Here is a 21,989-nt window from a genome sequence, read left to right on the forward strand (position 1 = left end):
TGTTAACTTTTGCATATTCTGTTTGAAATAATATGATACAACCTAATGTGATTTGTTTAATTTCATTAATCTATTTCAGGATATTTTTAAGTCCAACGATATTTTGTAAAGTAAATGGTTGCAACTAGTGAAATGAAATTTCTTAATTCATAGATATGATGTTTGTGTGAGTAGCACAGGTTGTTTAAGCCTTTTATTTGAACTGTGTACCTAAACTCACCTAATTAATGTCATTAACAGTTAAATATTATTCAAAGTAGCAGCAAAAATGATTCTCTTCTGAAATGTAGTAACTATTTACTTCCACCAGAGGGCAACACTATCTAAGAAATGTGTTCAGTAAGACATACAGGCCTGCTCTGTCACATCCACAGCCTTTCATAGTGATATCAAGTTTAGACGACATGTTGGAATTTATTTGAGTTTGAGTTCTCTCAGGCTTTAGCATTTCACCAATTTTAACCCCACATGTAACGGAAGTTAGGCTATCAAAGTTGTAGAAAATATCCACATCAAAATCACAAACACAAGCCCACACTAAAAAGCCAAAGACTAGAAAAATAATGTTACGTGATTAGTTGTAATCTCTGTTTCATTAAAAAGAGTTCATAATACCAGAAAACACAGTCATCATACACTTATGTTATGCTGTCATTTATAATTATTATGTGAACATAATGTTGACCAATGGGCTGTAAGGCTTTGTAAAACACACTTAAACTCACCAAGCTGTTTGCGGGAATAGCAGCAGCTGAGTGTCAGCGATGTACTCAGCAGTGTTTGTGCTGGTAGCTCTGTTAGCTCTTAGCCAAACGCACCAGACTATTCATTGTTTGGCTGGTTAAGCTGTCATAGCTATAAATAACATATGAGGCATAGAGGGAAAGGACATGTTGGCAAAACTGCAAATTCTTATGTGGATTGTTTTAAAATACTAACTTGTAACACTAACTTATTATAACATCTTATTACAACATTATTGTGCTTATGTAGTAAATTATTTGCGATATAGAACTCTGATGTTAACGAAGCATTCAGAGAAATACATCAGATTATTACTATCTCCACATTATTTCTGTCCACTAATTGAAAAGAAAAATACTTCTATGAATGTAATGTGTATACAATATTAGTCAGAATGTTTAGAAACCCAATTATTAACCCTGTTTCCTAGCTGTGACGGGGTCCTGATGACAGAGTAAAGTGTGCTGGGCAGACTGTGCCTGATTACACAGTGTTCTTATATGCTAAGTGTGGAGAAAACATTACACGCTGTTGTTTAACAATGAATAAATTAATGAAAAATATATATTTAATAGGGCTTCAAACAGTCTGGTATTTCAGGCATCATCGTTCAACCGTGCAATTATATAGAATAATCGAAAATATGTTTTTTGGTGCAAAAACAGCTTTGCATAGAAGTTTTGGCTTCATTTCTAGCTTTGAATAATAGTTGTAAAACAAGTGTAATAAGTCATTATTTTATTCATGTAGCACATTTCAAAACCAGGTTTACAAAGTGCTGTGCAGAGAGAATAACAGATAATAGACAATGAGATCATAAACACATACAAAGAACACACATAATGCATGTTAAATACACTGTTTACAAGAATGAAACGTAATTAAAGCGAGACAGCCCAGGCAAAAACATTTTTTTCATGCACTACTCAATTGTAAGATTTTGGGTTATATGGATTCTTTAACATGTCTTTTTGTCAGACAAGAATAAAGAAAAACATACCAAGTACACATGTAGGTATTTATTTTACTACTTTTTTTATTTGTATCTGTAGATTTCTCCTAAACTCATACAACGATACCATAAGATAATGCCTAATTTGCATATTTAAACATAACATTTTAAAAAACTTGTAATACAAAAAAATATCAGCTGGGGGAGTTTCATGGCCGTATCAATAAGTGAAAATGTTTTACCTATTCACCTGGGGTGTCTCCCCTTAAACATTAGCAAAAGTACAAATAATGGAAAAACGTCATTGAGGTTTGGCTGTACACAAGACAGGAAACAATCTATTGTCTACTCCTTTGAAAAAAATTTAAATCAACTTTATCTGAAATAATGGAGCGAAACAAGACATTTCAACAAGTAGAGAAAAGGATCAGATGGTGCGTTAAATATATTACAAGTATATTCAAATTGGAATGCATGAGGATCATGATACTAGGTTATACCTAAAAAGTCCTTCTCTTCGTTTGTGCAGCATATGTCACTGTTTGTGGTCTATACTGTAGTGGTAGAGTAAAAGAGTCAGTCTTCACCCTGGAAACAGTACTGTAGTAGTAGTTTTAATCTCAACTCAAGGTTCTATCTTTTTCTGGAGCTTTCAAAACCCTTTTTGCTGTCTTCTTCAGCGGAGAGAGTTTGATCAGTTGTCAGTTCGCCTGTATACGACCATACGGGAGAAGCTGGCAAATGGACCTTGAATTTATTTATTTTTTCTCTAAAAGGGTCAGTTCACCCAAATAACAAAAAAAACAAAACATATTTGCTAACTTATTATACTCTATCCATCTGGATAGTTAGAGTTTAAATTGTTCCAAGTTTTGAGATATCCATACCTGATATTTCCTCCTCCATCCCAACATAATTAGAGGGGAATGGAATGTTTATACAGCCACATCTCCTGTCAGAAGCAATGTCCCCGTCACTCTGGATACTCTTGCTGTAAACAACTTTCCCTAAGAATACTTCTTTGCTATAATGTTGGTGTAATAAAAACTGCAAGGTCCTATTCAGGGTAATTGGGACACTGTTACTGGAAAGAAATGTCACTGTTCATTTTTTGTGAAATATAATATTCTATTGCAGCGCTAGATACCATAAAATGAGAGTGAGATTTTTTTGTAATTTGAGAGAACCGGGCCCCTTAGTTGAGGTCAATCAAGTTTAGGCCTATGTAGTTCATGTGAGGATATTAAAACTAAATCACAATGTTAAAAAGGGGAATTGTTTCAAAATGATACGAATGTCAAGGGATCCACAGTAGATATTTTTGCATAAGAAAGGTACAAAATATAAGCAGAGTGATTTAACTGCTACTACATTAACTGAAAAAGGAATATGAATATAAATAGACATGACACAAGCAATGATCATTCCTGGAGTTCATCTAAAACGTCTGCAGTGGTACCGTCCTTGTATGTGCTGTGGTTTGTTCATTTAATAAGTTGCTAAAACATCATGAAGCGTACCAATACAGTAACCTGAACAACTTTTTCTAATGTCAGATAAAAAAAAACAAAACAACAACACTTCTTTACCCCTAAAATGAAATGCCACGTCGGGTGTGACTACCGTCCATCACTCAGACACTTGCAACCGTTTGGAAAAGAAACACTAGATTCCTGATTGATGCTCTCCTTGACCTCCATTGGGAGCGAGTCAAAGAGATGATCCTCCAATATCAGGCAGCCCCTTCGCAGGAGGCTGCACTGACCGATCTGAGCCGGGAGACGATCCAGACAGTTTCCCTTCAGTTCCAGGTGTGTCAGCTGCGAAAGTTGGCCAATTTTCTCTGGAATGGAGGAGATACAGTTGTGGCCGAGACATAAGGTCCTCAGTTTGTTGCACTTGAACAGTTGCTTTGGAACTACCTCGACTTTGTTGCCTGTAATGGCGAAATGTTGGAGGTTCTGCAGAAAGCCAGCCTCCGGCGGTATTGACACTATGGAGTTGTGGCTAACATCGAGGTACCTTAACTTGGGAAGGGTGAACAACGATGAGGGTAGAGACTCAAGCTTGTTGTGTGAGAGGTAGAGCGACTCAAGGTTTTTGACATGGCTAATAGACAATGGAATGGTGATGATCTTGTTGTGCCAAAGTTTGAGGCACGTCAGTCTCTTGAGGTGCTGGAAGCTGATGATCTCCTCTATGGTACGAATGTTGTTGGATTTCAGATCCAGTTCCTGAAGGTTGTTCAAACTGAAAATAGCGTGGGGGATTCGCTCAAGCTCACAGTTGAGGAGCTCCAGTTCGGCGAGATTCATTAATTTCTTCAAACTATTCAGAACTAAGAGCTTTGTCCCATCGTTATGAATGACCAACTTGATGAGATGCGGAGACAGATCCGTTATGTTTGTCGGGATCTTTGTGAGGTTGCTTTTGAGGTGCAGAATTTTCAAGTGCCTGAGGTCTCGCAGAGACTCGAGTCCGATCATTTTGTTGTTTTCAGAGTTCAGGTTACCAACCAAGTACAGTTCCCTTAGATTCTTCAACAAGTATACCCAGCTAGGAATCTCAGCGACATCTGTAAATTTGACATGAAGGCACCGGAGGTGATCACGAAGAAAAATGAAAGCAGTCTGTTCAACTTTGGCTGGACAGTGATAGAAGTGCAGCTCCTGGAGGTTTATCATTTGTGAGATTTTAGCCGTTATTCTGGCCTCTGGGATTAATTCTAATTTAAGGATTTCCAGATCAGTGATATCAAACACAGCATCCGGCACTCCGGAGAGCATAAAAAGGTGGAGCTCCAACTTCTCTTGAGGATTGCGTGTCACATGCTGCCGCAACTTCTCAAAGGTCCACTCGTGGTTCAGGCTGATCTCCCGAAGTTTGTTCTCACTCACCTCAGAGAGAAACACCCCGAACCGCTTTGAATACAGCTGGTCGTACTGATCGACCATGTGGAGGAGGAACGCAAAGTCATTCTTTACATCTGGAATGTCACTGAAGCTGCTCTCCTCTCTGACTTTTTCAAAGGAATACTCCTTAAGAGGTCTCCGAAAAAGCCAGAACAGCGTGTATATACAGATTACGCCATAAACGCATATGAGAGCAATATAACTAACAAGGAGTTTCTTTATCATGAATGCCATGTTGTGCGTGCAATGGAACTTGGTGTAGCCAGTCAAATGCTTTATTTCAGGTTCACACACATGGTCAAAATCTATGGAGGCAACAAAAGTCATCGTGTAGCACAGGATCAAAATGAATTTGACTGTTTTGATGACTGTCTGCATGGCATACAGCCTGTAAATCAAGTCACTGTCTTCAACGTGGGCACGGAACTTCCTAACTTTTTCAAACAGGGCTTTTGCTTGCTCGCCATCCTTCTTGTCCAGTATGGTCATGGCGGGAACTTCGCTCACGAGCTTCTCAGCAGAAAACGTGACCCCGGATTTTGTCAGCATTGGGGCAGACTGGTTTGGACTCCCCTCCTCGCTGCATGTGGACAAATGCTTCAGGAGGGACGAGGCACCAGCCAGTCTCTGCTTGTTCTCCTCCGAGTCCTCGCACGCTGTCTCGGACAGAGCTTTGGTAGTCCAGGGTGATTCGAAACACTTTCCCAGAATGGAAACAAAATGTTCTATTTTGGAACTTGTCTTTGGGTACTTGAACCAGAAGTTACTACTGACCATTAATACAATAGTGTGGATTAGAGCGAGGTATGGGAAATATTTGGAATACCACGGGAGGGCAACATGGTAGCACATCTGGTTGACGAAAACATACTGCTGAAAATCCAGCTTGGTCCTGACGCCTGTAGGCTGAGGCTGCCCAAAAGTACCCGACTGTGAGAAGGGAATTGTAGGGCCGATGCTATCGGGAGGCCTTTTAGCCATTAAAGGAGCAGCTTGCTCTCCAATGGCGCTTTCTTTGTTCCATAAACTTTCAGCTGGGGGTTGGGGTTCTAAGAAGCCCCCAGACCCCTCCGGAGTTTGCTCCAGAATGGGAAGACAAACCACTTGGTCTTTAGTTAACTGCATTGTTCCAGAAAATATGGCTAACATCAGCATGACAATACCGAGATAATCCATGAAGACATCCCACCATGGTTTCAGTATTCGATAAGTCGGCTGGATGTCATTCAGAGAGGCTACTTCTGTGAGGGTGAACATTCCTGCAACAGAGAATATAAATTAATAGCATGCTTCATTTCTGTCGTTACAAAAGTATACAGAAGTAGATTTTTTTAATTTATTTTTTTATTTCACAGCCTTTTGTTTCTTTAAAACCTTCCTAGTTGTGCATAACAGACCAGAAAAAGGAAAGTTAGTGTATGTATTGCCACTTTACTTTTACATATATGGCTTGCTTTTCAGCAATAAAGTACATGTTTTTGGATTAAGGTTAAATTTCCATATGTGTGCACCTTTCATCCTCTTATTGAAGCTAAATAGGACCGCTATCTTTTTGTCTTGGCAATTCAATTTTAAACAAAATTGTTTCTAGCTGTGACCAGCAGGGTGTAAAAGTTATTTTGAGACATGGAATCATGAAAATAATAATGTGCTGTGGCAGAGCAAAGCTTCTACCTTAGCTTAGCTCCCTAAAATAAGTTGAAAGTTGTACAGGTACTGCCGCCCTCACAGAGAGTATAACTAATGAGGTGTTTTGGCTGTCCTTGCCTACTTAATTTCTAAAATCTCCATGTAGAACTTTGCCCTTGAATGGGATACAAATATAAATATACAATTTAACAGAATTGTCATTTTCAATTCCTATAGACAATTGACAACTAGAAAAGAAGTCCCAGTTTAATGATAAATATATTCATATAACAGTACTGTATTTATAAAAGATGTTATATGGTAACTAACATATCCAGGCTGCTAACACAACAGAGTTTATGTCTGGTCATAATCCTGTTTACATCCTGCAGTGACTGGTTTATATACAGAAAGAGAAACCAGACAGAGAAAGGCCCTGTAATCCAATGAAATCCAACACAACAGCCTTGTAATAAATCCATGCATTTTGAGACTCTCAAATTGTTAAAAGTTGCAGGGAGGTAATTATTACTATACAGTGTTGGATCACTCAAAACTCCAATGTGTTTCTAATATTTAATTTCCCACATTTTTAGTAAGATGGCATTTACTTTATTCCATTGTGAAATAGTTTCTGTTTATCACACCTTCGGTAGAAATTATATTTCCTGGCAGTAAGGACGAGCCAATGTGACACAAAGGTCTGGAAGGGTACACTGGTTCTGTTCCCCACTTTTAGGCAAGGCCACATTAAGAGGAGGCTGAGAGAGAAAAGCCCTGTCAGATTCTTATGAATATATATATATATATATATATATATATATTTCTATCTTTATTTTGTTGTATATATGTGTATTTATTGTCTGTGTTGTATAGTATGTGTATTTATTGTCTGTGTAGTTGTATAGTATGTGTATTTATTGTCTGTGTCTGTAGCTGTATAGTATGTGTATTTATTGTCTGTAGCTGTATAGTATGTGTATTTATTGTCTGTGTAGTTGTATAGTATGTGTATTTATTGTCTGTGTAGTTGTATAGTATGTGTATTTATTGTCTGTGTAGTTGTATAGTATGTGTATTTATTGTCTGTGTAGTTGTATAGTATAGTATGTGTATTTATTGTCTGTGTAGTTGTATAGTATGTGTATTTATTGTCTGTGTAGTTGTATAGTATGTGTATTTATTGTCTGTGTAGTTGTATAGTATGTGTATTTATTGTCTGTGTAGTTGTATAGTATGTATTTATTGTATGTGTATTTATTGTGTATTTATTGTCTGTGTAGTGTATAGTATGTGTATTTATTGTCTGTGTAGTTGTATAGTATGTGTATTTATTGTCTGTGTAGTTGTATAGTATGTGTATTTATTGTCTGTGTAGTTGTATAGTATGTGTATTTATTGTCTGTTTCTGTGTAGTTGAGCTGCTGCAACACTTGAATTTCCCCCATGGGGATCAATAAAAGAATATAATAATATATATATATATATATATATATATATATATATATATATATATATATATAATATATAAATAATCTGAAAAGGCTTTTCTCTCTCATTCTCTAAAGACATTGTATTGAATGGTATCTGTACCCCCGCTTTGTCTAAATTCTATTGTTGTGTTGACAGCATGAAGGTCAGTATGAACCTGATGTCCGTGCAGCCTTTAAACGCACCACTCATATCTGGGTTTCGCTACAGACAATCACGACGCGTTCAAATGACATTACATTTACATTATAACCCACTAACATAACGGTTACATTTGTAGCCCTTGAATAACCTAAATGAGGACTCAGGACGCACACATACGCACCTTCAGGGGTTCTGGTCCAGTTATGTCGATGCAGGCAGTACAGAACAACACCTCCTTTTATATGAAGCCGTCCATTCTCTGCAGCAGTTCAACCGTGGGCCTGCTGGCCGGGCTGTAAGCAGCTTAGCCGACTACCGACCCCCAGTCCGCCTCAGATGGTCTGGTCCTCTGCCTCCAGCTGCTGGAGCTGCACCCGGCTTGAGGTTTGCTGCTCGTCGGTACGTTTCCCAGTGACCATCAATGTGCAGGATGAATATCTCCTTGTTGTTGTTGTTGTTATTGCTGATGCACAGGATGCAGCGTTTCCAAAACCCTTGCACGGATTGACAGTGGCAGAGGAGATGACCCACAGACTTTAGGGACCGTCGCAAAAGTGCAAGGAGTGCAATTTAAAGTAATATCACAGCTTTGTGTTGTTATTTTAATTTAAATGATAAATAAATGAAACCTTTCACCAGAGGAAAAACCTTAAAGACAAGTACATCACCTTGATTTTTTTTAATTTAAATTACATTTTTGACCTGTTTGTTATCAGAGACAGACACAACTTTATTTCCATTCGGGTCTCATTTGTCTTTGCACAATGCCTTGTGGTTATATAATCCAATTATTTGTTTTTTCACTGTATTTTTTCATAGATACTTTAAACCACCTATTTTTTTTTTTTTTCATAGATACTTTAAACCACCTATATTTTCATGGCATATATGCACACAATGTGCATTCAAAGCTTAAGGGACAGCAGTACAACATTTGCCATTTTGCAAGCACTAGTACAGTAACCGTGATATTGACCTAATGTGCCTTGTCCCTGTAAAAATAAATACAAATAAAAATCATTAGTTAAGAACAATACATATTACATATTTAGCAGAGCCAAACTTCCCTTGTAAGTTCAGTCATTATTTGCAATTAAATATATTCCCCTATTTTTTTTTTTACTTAACTTCTTCATATGCATCTATTTGGGGAATAAAGATTAATTTTATTTATTTTATTCAAGGACTCATCCTATTGCAGCCACAAGCTCTTACGTTTTGGTGGGAAAATTGTGCAATAAGCTCCTCTGATTTGTTCTTGCCCTATAACTTAGCAGTTTTTTGTTTTAGACACTTCTAGACAATTTTATTTTTTCATTGGTGCCTCATGTGTGTATATTAATAGACTAATCTTCTTTGCCTTATTAATCCTCACCAGCAAGTAATATCTAATCCCACAATGCATTTGGGGACATGCAATGTGCAGTGACCCCTTTTTGATATCAAGTAATTAAATAGATTTTAATAGGAATTTTTTGCTGTTAGAACTACAAGCAATTCCAACCTAAGAAATTACATTTACAAATAAATCAATTTTGATTGGTTAACAACATTAAAATACGGGTTCTAATAAGACATTTTTGTAACATGCCAAACACTTCTTGTGCACATTTCAATACCCCGAAAAAAACACCAGTACGAGAAGTCCTTTAAGTTTAATGTACTTTAAATTGCCACCTTTTAGATACAGATTTTTTTAGCCATGGTTTTACATGTAGGCCTACTTATGAGAGATACATCCTTAGTTTTTTCAAATTTCCCCTGCTGTGGTCCATGAGAACTAACAGTCTCTTGAAGAAAAAAGAAAACTCTATAAGGGCAACAGAAGGTATATACAATACAGCATTATTAAGGCTACTGGCCTAAACATACTCTAAGTCAGGTCTTCAGTTTAGGTTTACATTCAGTTATCAAATTATTTCTGTAGCAGCGATAGAAAATATGCAATAAAACATAATTTGGGGAAAAAGGCTTATTCACTCTCTTGCCGAGAGTTAGATAAGAATATCGATATCACTCATGTGTCTGCAGGCTATATGTGAAACTACAGCCAGGAAAAAGCTAGCTTAGCATAAAGACTGGAAGCAGAGGGAAGTAGCTAGCCTGGTTCTGTTTAATGATTGAAAAAATCTTCCTACCAGCACCTCTAAATCTCACTACTTTGGAGTCAAGATGTGCGGATTGTTACTGTGATATTGCTTCTTTGATATTTACAAGCTACTCATTTAGTGTCGATTCCTTCAAAGAAATATTGATGTATGCAATATATAAATACAAACACGAATGGCCACCCCCCCTTTCAAACGTTTTCACTACTTTTGTATAATTTTTTGCCAAAACAGCCCTGATATATTTACCTGGCTCGCGCCACATGGCAGTGGAAACCAATGTGAAATCACAAGCTGGCCCACAGTTGCCCACTTCAACTTCAAACGTCGAAGAATAGCAGAAAGGAAACGTGCGTGATGTGGTGCACCTTTTTGCCTGCTTTAAAAATAAAGTTAGATGCACTATTTGTGACAATAAAGTGTCACAAGAGTAACCTAACATTTAAATACACCACAGCCTTAGAGTTATAAGGGGGCTTAATAGTCATAATATTTATATAATATTGGACAATATTATCACACTTATTCGCAATGTTTTTGTAATTGTACTCCTATTTGTTATTCTTATAAATGTGTTATTAATCACTGGTGTCATGTGATTTGTCTTTGAGTGTAATAAGTAAAAAGTAAGTCCCATTATTTTTGAAAAAATCTCATTCCCATTTAAGAAATGATTAGTACAAGGTATATGATAATTGGTAACGGCAAGTTAAAAAAAGTATCCTATCTATTTAAGAGACTCCAGGAACTGCAACAAGCCAAAACATAGTCAAGCATGTCACTCCCCATAAAAAACCACAACTTGCCATTTTTACATTTACTTTTTTGATAAAACAAACAAGCTATGACGTGTTAATTAGTTAGCTTTAAAGATGCTGGTGGGTTTTTGTGCTAAGCTAGCAGCTAACTCTCAGCAAGAACTATTCCTTTAAGAAGAATTTGTGGCTGGATAATATGTAAAAAAACAGAACAAGCACCCCTGTTGCAACCACAATCTATGTGACATTATAGTTTCATCAAGTTTTTTCCCTCTGTCAAGGAAACAGGAAAAATAACTTAACAGTAGTTTAAGTATGGTAATGAGTTCATACAAAACTAATGCTCTAAATTGGTCATCAGCAGGCACTGTGGCTACAGTAAGGCATCTCACTCAGCCTTCATTTGGTCCTTGACATCAGAAGGCAGAGTTTCAAACAGTGGCTCTTCCACTATAAGGCCACTGCGCTTCAAAGCTCGACAGCAACCGAGCTCTTGTGGCAGAGTCTCAAAGTGGTTGCATTTGAGGTCCAAGTATGTCAGTAGAGCTAGGTAGGAAATCTTTGGCGAGAGTATGTACAGGGAGTTCTTGCCAAGCTTTAGCGTTTTGAGCTTTTTGCAAAAGAACAGCTCATCTGGTAGATTTTCGATTTTGTTACAGGTGACAGAGAAATACTGTAGACTCTGAAGGACTCCGATCTCTGGAGGGATGAACCGGATGTCATTGTTGGACAGGTCCAGGTAGCGCAGCTTGTTGCACAAGAACAGGTGCGAGGGCAATATCTCGATCTTGTTGTGGCTGAAGTAGAGGCGCTCTAGGCTGCCGAGCTTCTTGATGTGCTCTGGGATATACATGATGCCATTGTACCAAAGCTTGAGGCAAATGAGTTTTCGAAGATGTTGGAAGCTGATGATCTCCTCTATTGAGTGAAGGTTATTCTCTTTAAGGTCAAGCTCTTGCAGATTCGTTAGGCTGAAGATCGCGTGTGGGATGCGTTCCAGATCACATCGTACCAGCTCCAGCTCGATCAGGTTGGTCATCTTTTTCAGGTTGTTGAGCATCACCAGTTTAGAGCCATCGTTGTGGAAGTACAGCCGCTGCAGATGGCTGGAGACATCCACTATGGACTGGGGTATCTTTGTCAAATTACTCTTGAGCGAGAGAGTTTTCAAACACTTCATCTCCCGCAGCGACTCAAGAACTATATTTTTGGAGACATCAGGACATAGAGACCCGGTCAGATAGAGCTCCTCTAGGTTGCGCAGGCCATACATCCAGTGTGGAAGTTCCCTGTTATCATCGAATTTCACGCGAAGCACTTTCAGGTTCTCTTTGAGGAAGGAGGTAGCTGTTGTGTGCAACTTTAAAGAGCATTGGTATAGAGACAGCTCCTGCAGGTCTTCCAGCTGCGAGATGGAGGCAGGGATGGTGACATTGTTGATGATCTCCAGCTTGAGTGACTGGAGCTCCGTCAGTTCAAAGACAGGGTCGGGTAACCCAGGGAGCATGAAGAGCTGAAGTTCAAGTCTGTTGTTGCCGTTAGTCTGCAGCCTCTGACGCAATTTCTCCGCGGTCCACTCATGGTTGAGGTTGAGCTGCTTCAGTTTGTTCTCACTGACCTCGGATAGAAAAACGGCAAACCGTTTTGAATACAGGGGGTCATACTGATCAATCATGTGCAACATGAAAGCAAAGTCGTTCTTGACGTCTGGGATGTCGTTGATGCCTGTTTCCTGTCGCACATACTCAAAGGAGTACTCTTTCAGTGAGCGGTAAAACAGCCAGTAAGAGGTGTAAAGGCTCGTCAAGCCATAGACGGCCACCAAACACAGGTAACAGTAGGACAGTTTAGAAAACAGATGAGCCATTGTGTGGTTACATTCAAAGTCTTTATAGCCCGTCATATCCTGGATCTCAACTTCGCAACGCACTCTATTCCGCACTTTATTCACAAGGGAACTATTATACGCAATGATCAGGAGGAATTTGAACACCTTGAACACTGTCTGTCGAACGTACATAAGATAGAGGATGTCCCCTTCCTCAACGTGCAAACGGAACTTCTTCACCTTTTCAAAAAGAGCTTTGGCTTGTTCACCCTCTTTTTTGTCAAGAGCGCTTGCTGATGGCTTGTCCACCACCAGCTTCTCCGGGATCGACCGGAGGGACTGTGTCTTCTCCAGACTGCCTTCTCCAGGAGACAAAGTGATGTTAGACCTAGAAATGGCCGTCTTTGTATCTTCCTTTTCCTCAGGATTTTCTCCCGACACCTCCGACAAAGCTCGTGTGGTCCAAGGAGAGTCGAAACACTTGCCAAGCATGGAGATGAAATGCTCTATTTTAGAGCTTGAGCCGGGGAATTTGAACCAGAAGTTGCTACACACCATGAAAACCAGAGTGTGTATAAGAACCAAATAAGGGAAGTACTTGGCATACCAGTGCAGAGCCTTCTCGTAACACATCTGATTGATGAAACTGTACTGTTGAAGATCCAGATCGGTTTTCAGACCTCTCATTTCCCTTGGTGCGGCTGAAATATTGGATTGCAGGTGTAACAGTGACTTCGATTCCGCTTCACTTGTGTTCACCGAGAGCGACGAGACTCTCAGAGGAAGGCATATGATTTTATCTTGCATTACCTAAAACAAAATGAGTGAGAAAAACAAAATTACAGATTAGTTTGCTCTGGGGCTGGTGGGCGATACAGGATTTTTAGCTCAACATGCTCAGGCACCCCCATAACACAGCTTTGTACCTGGCAGAAAACTATATACATCCCGAGGCATCACAGTCCAGAAAGTATCACAGCACAACACAGCAGCTTCAGCAGAAGCTCCTTCCCATCCGCAATAAAGCATTGGCTCACAGCCAACGAAGATCTCCGGAACTGTGCTAAAGGTATCAAAATTACCTCAACTTCCTGCATGTATACAAGGATTTTACAGGGGCCAGGCGAGACTTTTGTCAGATTACTTGTTACCTTTTTAACATGATTTCACCGGTACATCCGGTTTACTGGTTGCATGTAAACATTCTGAATATTGGCCAAAAGTTGGCATCAGTAAACAAGAACTGGCTCTGGGGTTTACCGTATAGTACATAATGAGAAACAGCTGCTTCACTCTGCAATAACAGGAAATGGACGCTTTAATTCAATGGTCGCATGCCTTAAGGGGAGAGATTTTGTGCACTTTGTCGAGCAATCTGATTCTAAACTCTGCAATGATGTTAACTATTACAGTATGTTAAGTGCAAACAAACTCCATTTGTTTGAAGTTGTTTGAAGAGTGGATGCAAAAGGACATCATTACTATACTGAGGGCAATGCAGCTGTGCTGTAGCACATCACAGAATAAAATGCAAAGTCAGGTCTGCTGGGGTCTCCGAAGAGCTGATTTGCAGAATTTTACAAACTCAGCCTCTCTTTATTTTTCCTTTAACTCTAAATGTGAGGAATGTTTTGTGTGACAATGAAGTAATTACACAAAATGGCATGTTGATAATGGTCTGACTTATAATGTAAACTTGGCCACATAAATAATTATCTGCTTGATGCACTAATATTCCATCTATCCAAACATTGTTATAGTGAGAGTGGGAAACAATAGCTGCTCCCACTCTGATAAATATCCTGTTAACAGTTTTTCTAAAAAATGTTTTGGTATAATTTCCAGGATTTACACTACAGAGTATTACAGGAGCCAAAAAGCGATCCTATTCCTCACAGCGAGTAAAGTTAAGCGGCAGGCCTCAGGAGTTTGGAATCTTATGTTTACTAAAAGGGTCTGGGTGTGTGAATGTTTCCACTGGTGAACTCCTGTTGGGCTGAATGCTTCCTTTGCTGTACACAGTCTAGGTTGTAAAAGCAGGGAATTAGTGCTTTTGAGATGCTGCCACTGCAGGAGGCAGGGCAGTGATGTTCTATCAGAGAGCTTGAGTGACTCAAATCACTCTTGATGAACTGAAAAAAATAGTACAACAACTCCTTTTATCGCTTAAAGATGTTGCTGTTTAAACTGAAGTTACATTAGTGTGCATTAGCTACATTGTCCCCCTCACTTTCAAACATATGTTTATTTGAAAAGTGGCCCCAGCCATTACATAACCTTATGCAGCTCATGAAGGAGAAGCCTGTTCACCAAGGTAGAAACATCATGGTGAGGCGTTGTCACTGACCTGAAGAGTGCATCCGAAGACACCAATCATGAGCATGACTACAGACAGGTAGTCAGTGAACACATCCCACCACGGCTTCAGGACTCTGAACGCTGGCTGCTGTTCAGAGAACTGCCGGAATTCCATCACAGGAATCATGATGCCTGTTAACAAAAGAGTGGAAAATGATCCCACATCACTTTATGTCTATACAATGGAAAAAACAACAATGTCATTATTGAAATCACAGTATAAAGGATATTCCGGTTTGTAACAACTTCACTCAAATACTTCATTCAAATAAATTACTTACATCAGCTCAAATGTTTTTGCCCAAATATCTGCACCATCTAACGACACTGTAATCAGCCTCAGCTGTACTTTGTGTTTGATGCTAATTAGCAAACGTTAGCATGCTCACAAGCTATGCTAAGATGTTTAACATGGTAAACTATACCTTCTTTATCAGCATTTTAGAAATGTCATTATGAGCATGTTAGCATGCTGTTAGCATTCATCTCAAAGTACAGCTCACCTCACAGGGCCGCTAGGCATGGCTTCACGCCAGGTGTAGGCAACCTGAGGCACCTGTGCATACATTTCTGGTAGATTTGTAATGTGACAAATTCATGTGACGAAAGATGACCAAATACCAAAACTTATGTCATTCCCATCAGCCTCTCCTGTGTTGAGTGCTACTTAGCAAATGTTAGCTTGACAACGTGCTAAACAAAGAAGGTGAACATTGTGAACATACCTGCTAAACATCAGCATGTTAGCATTGTCATGGTGAGCATGTTAGCATGTTGATGTTAGCCTTTAGCTGCTTAACTGCTAACTTCGAGCCTCCTAGAGCAGCAAGCTCATATACCTAATTTAAACTTCTGCAGAGATGGTTTTCAGAGCTCGCAGAGAGCTGCAGAGTATAAATCAGACATTAGTCTGCATTAACACCAACTCAGGCATCGCAGCAAGGCAGTGGGAACAACAGGGAAGGCCGGAAAGGATTCAGCAGCCTGCGTTGAAAAGTTTGAAACAGAGTCAACTTTTGGACATGTACGCAACCCGACTTCTCCTCTGCAGTTCTCAATCACGCAACCAGCAATCAATGGGCCATTCAAATCAAATGGGTCCATCCAATCAGTGTCACTCAAATGGGCCATGAAGTGACACTCCAACACCGCCGCACAACCCTGCACTAATCGCCGCAGCGCCTGAGTTGGTATGAATGCAGCTTTATTGTTGTGTAATAAGGACTCAAAAACCCTAATAGTCCTTTCCCATAGCAGCTATAAACCTTGAATTTTCACACCATGTTCTCTTTGCTAATAGCTCAGTGATAAACAGAGACCAGTGAATACAGACTGTTTCCTCAAACTGATGAGTCCCTCTCTAGTGGAGCTCCAACATTATACAAATGCACATTACAAATGTAACTATTTAAAAGTCAGCGCCCACAAACAACTAAATAAATGACTCATTTTGTAGAGCTTGTAATTTGGACATTAACTTCAAAGTTCAAGAACCCCACATGTTTAAAAAACATGGCTTTACAATGTACACCATGACTGACAAAATGGAATTACACCAGAATGGCTGTAAAGTTATTAATGTCTTAAAAGACTATTAAAAACCTGTCTTTGTTAACAAATGTAGCATGACAAAGAGTGGTGTGTCCCTGATGCAGTTCTGCTCACACTCTGTGTGCTCACCTTCTGTTAAGTGCTTACTACAGCTGCAAGTGTCCTATTTCCTATGTCTGTCTGGCAGGAGGTTGCAGTGTCATTCAAACTTAAAAGGCCTAGTCGATGAAAATTCTCTATAGGCACCGGTGATTTTTCTAGTAAAACAACTCAGTGTAAAATATATTTCACGGCATTATATCATGATGCATTCAATGGGCTGGTGGAAACAAAAAATTGCTAAAAAGTTTAAAATACCGTCTAAATACAAACATCTCCCGTATTTGTCTAAAAAGTTTATGCAGGTATAATAAAAATTCTACAAGGTGCCAGACCATAATATACCGCTTTTTATCATCTGCAGCTCTGCGGTGCCAGAGTGTCAAGTGCTATCAATAGCTGGAAACATCTACACTCAAACTTCAGTTCATTATTAATGAGTCAAGCTGCAAGGTAACTTTGAATAGGTTGTTTAAGCCTGGGGGCTTTTAGAGACATCACAGTTTTGATAGTTCAATTAAACATTCTTATTGACTCTTCCGTCTCAGTGTCATGACAACAGGCAGGATGTATTCAGGGGATGTTTACACTGAACTGTCTACAGTTGAAGGGCCAAGAAACATTTTCCTCACTCAGTTCTAGTTGTCTCTATCCGAGCAGTTTATCTGTTAGGGTTTCAGATAGCCATCTCAATGGAATTTTGTTTTTTGGTATTGAAAAATCCAACAGTATCTGTTTGCAGAAACAATGATCTAGTCAATATGAATAATATCAAACCTTGCTGAGAACAGTATTCGTTGGAACTACTTTTTAAAGAAATTGTTTCTTTAAAAAGTGTAAATAGTGTGTTCTACACTGATAAGGTAAATAAGTACATAATTACATAATTGGAGGCACTTGAACTATACTTCAGTAGGCCTTTTACTATTTCTGTATGAGCTTGATGCTTGCCTATACTACACAACATTGTAAATTTGACTTTTTAGTCCATTAAATGTACTTGAAAGCTATAGTGGTTACTTCGAAGATTAAGCTTATGAACATAAAACAAGATAAACTAATATCAGGGTTTCCCAACCTTTCCCCAACTGTGGACTGTTGTTCTTCCAACATTTTGGTGACCTCTCAGCCACACTAAATGCTTAAAGGTGGTGATGAAAGAGGGTTATGCTGCTTACAAGTTACCAACTTTAGTTCAAAATCCCTATATTTTTGTTAGGGGAGTGACGGAGTGTAAAGGATAAATTGCAGTACAAACTGCGAGGTAATTACTGCAAAAACAGCCTGTAATAGCCTACACAGTTAAGTCATAGTAATGAGCTATTTTTTCAAGATTGTATATTTCCTTGCAGCCCTTCTGAACCTCAGTACCAGTTGGCAGCCTAGTGTTTGGGAAACTTTGGCTTATAAGACTGGTAGATGAGACAACAAAACACTACATGGAGTCATTGATGAGAGTTCCACCTGAACAATCCAACAACATACTATACAGGCGGTCTGAACCAAGCTTTTCAGCAGAACGGATATTTTTACTTTTGATACTTTAAGTACATTTCAATGAATAATAGCTATTCAATTCTAATCTGGCTAGATGGCAAAAGTTAAAAATAGTTACTATGACTGTATGTTCATTTGAATTGTTTTAATAACAGGGTGGATCATGGGGAAATAAAAGAAATGACACAGAGGAAGGAGGCTTTTGTGTCAGCGTGTGAAGCCTGTAGTTTGCATTGGGTTCTTAGGAAAAATCCTGTCTTTGCACTGGATGAGTCAGCCATTGAGTAGAGCTGACCAGGCCATATCCTTGTCCCTTCCTGACAGGAAATTTGTCTGAATCCCAGATATCCCAAAACAGACTTGTTTGGAACACACCCTGCCCTAAGCGTACAAAAAGTCCTGCCTCGTTAAGGGTATGGAAAAAAACTAACCGCATTGCAGAAAGAAAAAGAAAAAAAACATATCTAGGGCGTCATTAATGAGACGCACTTTTACAGACTTTGCTTTTACCAGCTCCTGAAAAAGTGCAAATCCAGTCAGAAGTGCTGTGATTCATCCTGAGATCAGCACTAAGCATCAATAAGTCATCCGGTCGGGTGAGAGGTGTTTAAGGCTTGTAAGCAAACGAGCCTAGCCTACATTGACGACGGCCGTCCGGTTGGTTAACCCAGGTAGACTAACGCTTTAACCAGGTAAACTAACGGTGTAACCAGTTGTTGCGACGCTCCTCGGAGGCGCGTCACGTCATCTGTATCTAGATCCTGTGTCTTATCATTCCTCCATCGCAGCGGTGCTGGTGGCTTACCTGGCGGTAGATGGGAGCTGGAGTCGGGGATGTCACTCGATGAGGGTTCGGATCATGATGTGTGCGGTTCCTCCCCACCTCTCCCTCTCTCTCTCTCTCTCTCTGTCCGCCAGCCTTCCTGGATCCTCGGCCAGACCATGCAGGCATGTCGCCCTGCTGTCAGCCACATGGGCGGGGACGTCTGGAGCAGCTCCAGCAGAGAGGCCACTGTGTGTGCTGGATGTTGTTTAGGGAGGAAAGGCCAAAACGGGAGCAATGTTATGCTAAAAATACCAGCAGGAAAAACAACAACAACAGCAGCTTCTGCAGCATTATTCACTGTGCTTACTGAATATATATTGGCTTCTCAGCCCAGTGATCAAAAGTATCTTTTAGTTCAACTTAATACAAGTTTACTTTTATAATTATATAACATTACATTACATTACATTACATTATTACATTACATTACATTACATTATTACATTACATTACATTACATTACATTACATTACATTACATTATTACATTACATTACATTATATTACATTACATTATTACATTACATTACATTACATTACATTACATTATTACATTACATTACATTATTACATTACATTACATTATATTACATTACATTACATTACATTACATTACATTACATTACATTACATTACTACATTATTACATTACATTACATTACATTACATTACATTATTACATATTACATTACATTACTACATTATTACATTACATTACATTACATTACTACATTATTACATTACATTACATTATATTACATATACATTACAGGAATTGTATTCAACATAGGTATTCAAGAGAACTACTAGTCACCAGAAGTCATAAGTGCATCTCCTTTCTTAAACAAGCATCTTAAAGCATAAACCAGAGCAAAGGTATAGTGCAGAAGCAAATTACTACGAAAACAATAATTGCAACAAACTACTACGAATATAATAAGTGCTACAAACTACTACGAATATAATAAGTGCAGTAAACAAATACGAATTCAATAAGTGCAGCGAACTATACAATATAAGTGCAACAACTAATACGAATGCAATAAGTGCTACGAGGAAGGCTCAGGGTAGTACTTCTTGAATGCGCAGGAAAAACAACAACAACAGCTTCTGCAGCATTATTCACTGTGCTTACTGAATATATATTGGCTTCTCATTCTGCCTTTCAGCCCAGTGATCAAAAGTATCTTTTAGTTCAACTTAATACAAGTTTACTTTTATAATTATATAACATACAGTACCTAAGAACACATCCTGCACCAAGTAAAAGAAGCCTCCACCAAAACAAGTTAAAGTGTCTTTTATTGTAAATCCTACCCAAGTAAAAGTACAACAGAAGTAACCCTCCAAACGTATACATGATATTTATATCTGCGTGTGTGTATGCGTATATTTTTGTATATATATGTGTGTGTATATATTTTTTTTTTTTAAGAAAAACAAAAAAGAAAAATGACTATATATATGTATTTATATATATTTATTAGTCCACATATATATCTTTATGTTGTTATTAAGCCAGATATAAAGTGGATGCTTCAATCTCTAATAATGATTTTATTACTATATTATTATTTTAAATTTTATTACAGTAATAATATAATTCATCTTTTACATCCATAGAGAGGTGATAGAGTCCAGAAAGGGGTGGTAATGTCAACTTTTTCATGAAAAAGAGAGAAGCATTTTGGATGTTCTATTATAAAAGTTTATATCCAGTTTATTTTTGTTGACAGTTAGGGGGTTCCTGAGCCGTTCCCAGAACAGAAGCGCTTGCCATCCAAAATGTCAAAAGTTTTAGATACCCAACCCAAATATTGCTGCAACAACTTATGAGACAGAATAGAGCACAGGAAGGGCCATATACTTCTATCATAATGTTCTAAGCCCTTTTACACTTTCACAATTTATTTTGATTAATTATTCAGTTTATTTTTATTTCTGATTAATGACTTAAACAACTTGACACACTGCTGAGCTGCAGCTCTAGTATTCAGGTTCCCAGCTTTCAGATGATGTAATCCACTTCTTTGTGTTATTTACTGTTGACCTGTTGACCCCCTAAAGATCCCCTGTCCCACCCTAAAAAGACAAAAACGGGTCTGTGTGGGTCTCTTAGGGTTCTCTTAAAATGATCTCTATGATACATGTCTTATAATGTGTATGTATGATTAACCTTGTTGGACCTTTAACTCTTTTTATATATAGCGCTCTATCAAAAGGTATTATAGACTGTAAATAAGAAGTGGACGTAGTCACTGTGATGTCACCCATTGGCCTGTGGACTGCGGTTTTGAAGCGTTGAGTTCGGCAATTTGTGTGTCGCCATCTTGGTTTTTGACCGTTAACATCGTGTTTTTTTGCAATCGGAAGAGACAGAAGAGGTTGGAGCTAGTACCACCCCGTAATTGCACTTTATGGACCAATATAGTGTCACTCATGTCCCTCATTGGACACCCCAACTTGCCTTTCTGCCACACTGGGCCTTAAGCCAAATGACCATATAGCCAACCCACCATTGCAGGTTAGCATTAGCTGATATGTGTGTGGATGTATATGATTGGTTGTCTCATCATTTTTTACCTCTTTGACATTTTTTTCTGCTTCATAGGTAGGTGTTGCTGGAGTTTTGACCTCTTTTGGCTTTTTTCCTTTTGTCACCTTGGAAGAAGGTGAACTTGTGCCAGAAACACCTGCTCTGCTTCGACAGTCCAGCTTTGCCAGGAGGAAATATTCTAATATTCTAAAATATTCTATTGATGGAATGGCACAAAATTTGGCACATTTATGGTTTACAGAGGATATATTCTAATGACTATGTGCTACTCAGTCTTTTCCTCTTGCACCACCGTTGACATTTTAGATACTTATTGGAATGTCTTTCTACCAGTTGTTTGTGACCCCAGAGAATGAAGTATAATAACCTTCATCTTCTGACTTTTTATTGAGTGCAACCATCTTGTCAAAATTTCATTTTATCCAACACTTTGGTTTTATGACTAAATTCCTGCAAATGTAATGACATCCCAGTCAGCTACAACTGTACTTTGTGTTAGGTGCTAATCAGGGAACGTTAGCATGCTAACACGCTTA

At 38.6% G+C, this 21,989-nt stretch overlaps 2 protein-coding genes across 2 annotated transcripts; both read right to left on the reverse strand.

The window, feature by feature from the left end:
- Positions 1 to 1,505: 1,505 nt before the first annotated feature.
- lrrc8db (leucine rich repeat containing 8 VRAC subunit Db) lies at positions 1,506 to 8,385 on the reverse strand. The gene is made up of 2 exons (XM_054602729.1): positions 8,054 to 8,385; positions 1,506 to 5,867 (listed from the first exon to the last, which is right to left on the reverse strand). Exon 2 carries the CDS (start codon positions 5,863 to 5,865, stop codon positions 3,316 to 3,318), a length of 2,550 nt encoding a protein of 849 aa, XP_054458704.1. The 5' UTR covers positions 5,866 to 5,867; positions 8,054 to 8,385; the 3' UTR covers positions 1,506 to 3,315.
- Positions 8,386 to 9,512: 1,127 nt separating this feature from the next.
- Positions 9,513 to 18,994, reverse strand: lrrc8c (leucine rich repeat containing 8 VRAC subunit C). The gene is made up of 3 exons (XM_054602730.1): positions 18,877 to 18,994; positions 14,914 to 15,056; positions 9,513 to 13,376 (listed from the first exon to the last, which is right to left on the reverse strand). The coding sequence occupies exons 2-3, from the start codon at positions 15,049 to 15,051 to the stop codon at positions 11,127 to 11,129; spliced, it is 2,388 nt and encodes a 795-aa protein (XP_054458705.1). The 5' UTR covers positions 15,052 to 15,056; positions 18,877 to 18,994; the 3' UTR covers positions 9,513 to 11,126.
- Between the last annotated feature and the right edge of the window lie 2,995 nt (positions 18,995 to 21,989).

Source organism: Anoplopoma fimbria, chromosome 8 (genome assembly GCF_027596085.1).
Source record: "Anoplopoma fimbria isolate UVic2021 breed Golden Eagle Sablefish chromosome 8, Afim_UVic_2022, whole genome shotgun sequence".
Classification (NCBI taxonomy): Eukaryota; Metazoa; Chordata; class Actinopteri; order Perciformes; family Anoplopomatidae; genus Anoplopoma; species Anoplopoma fimbria.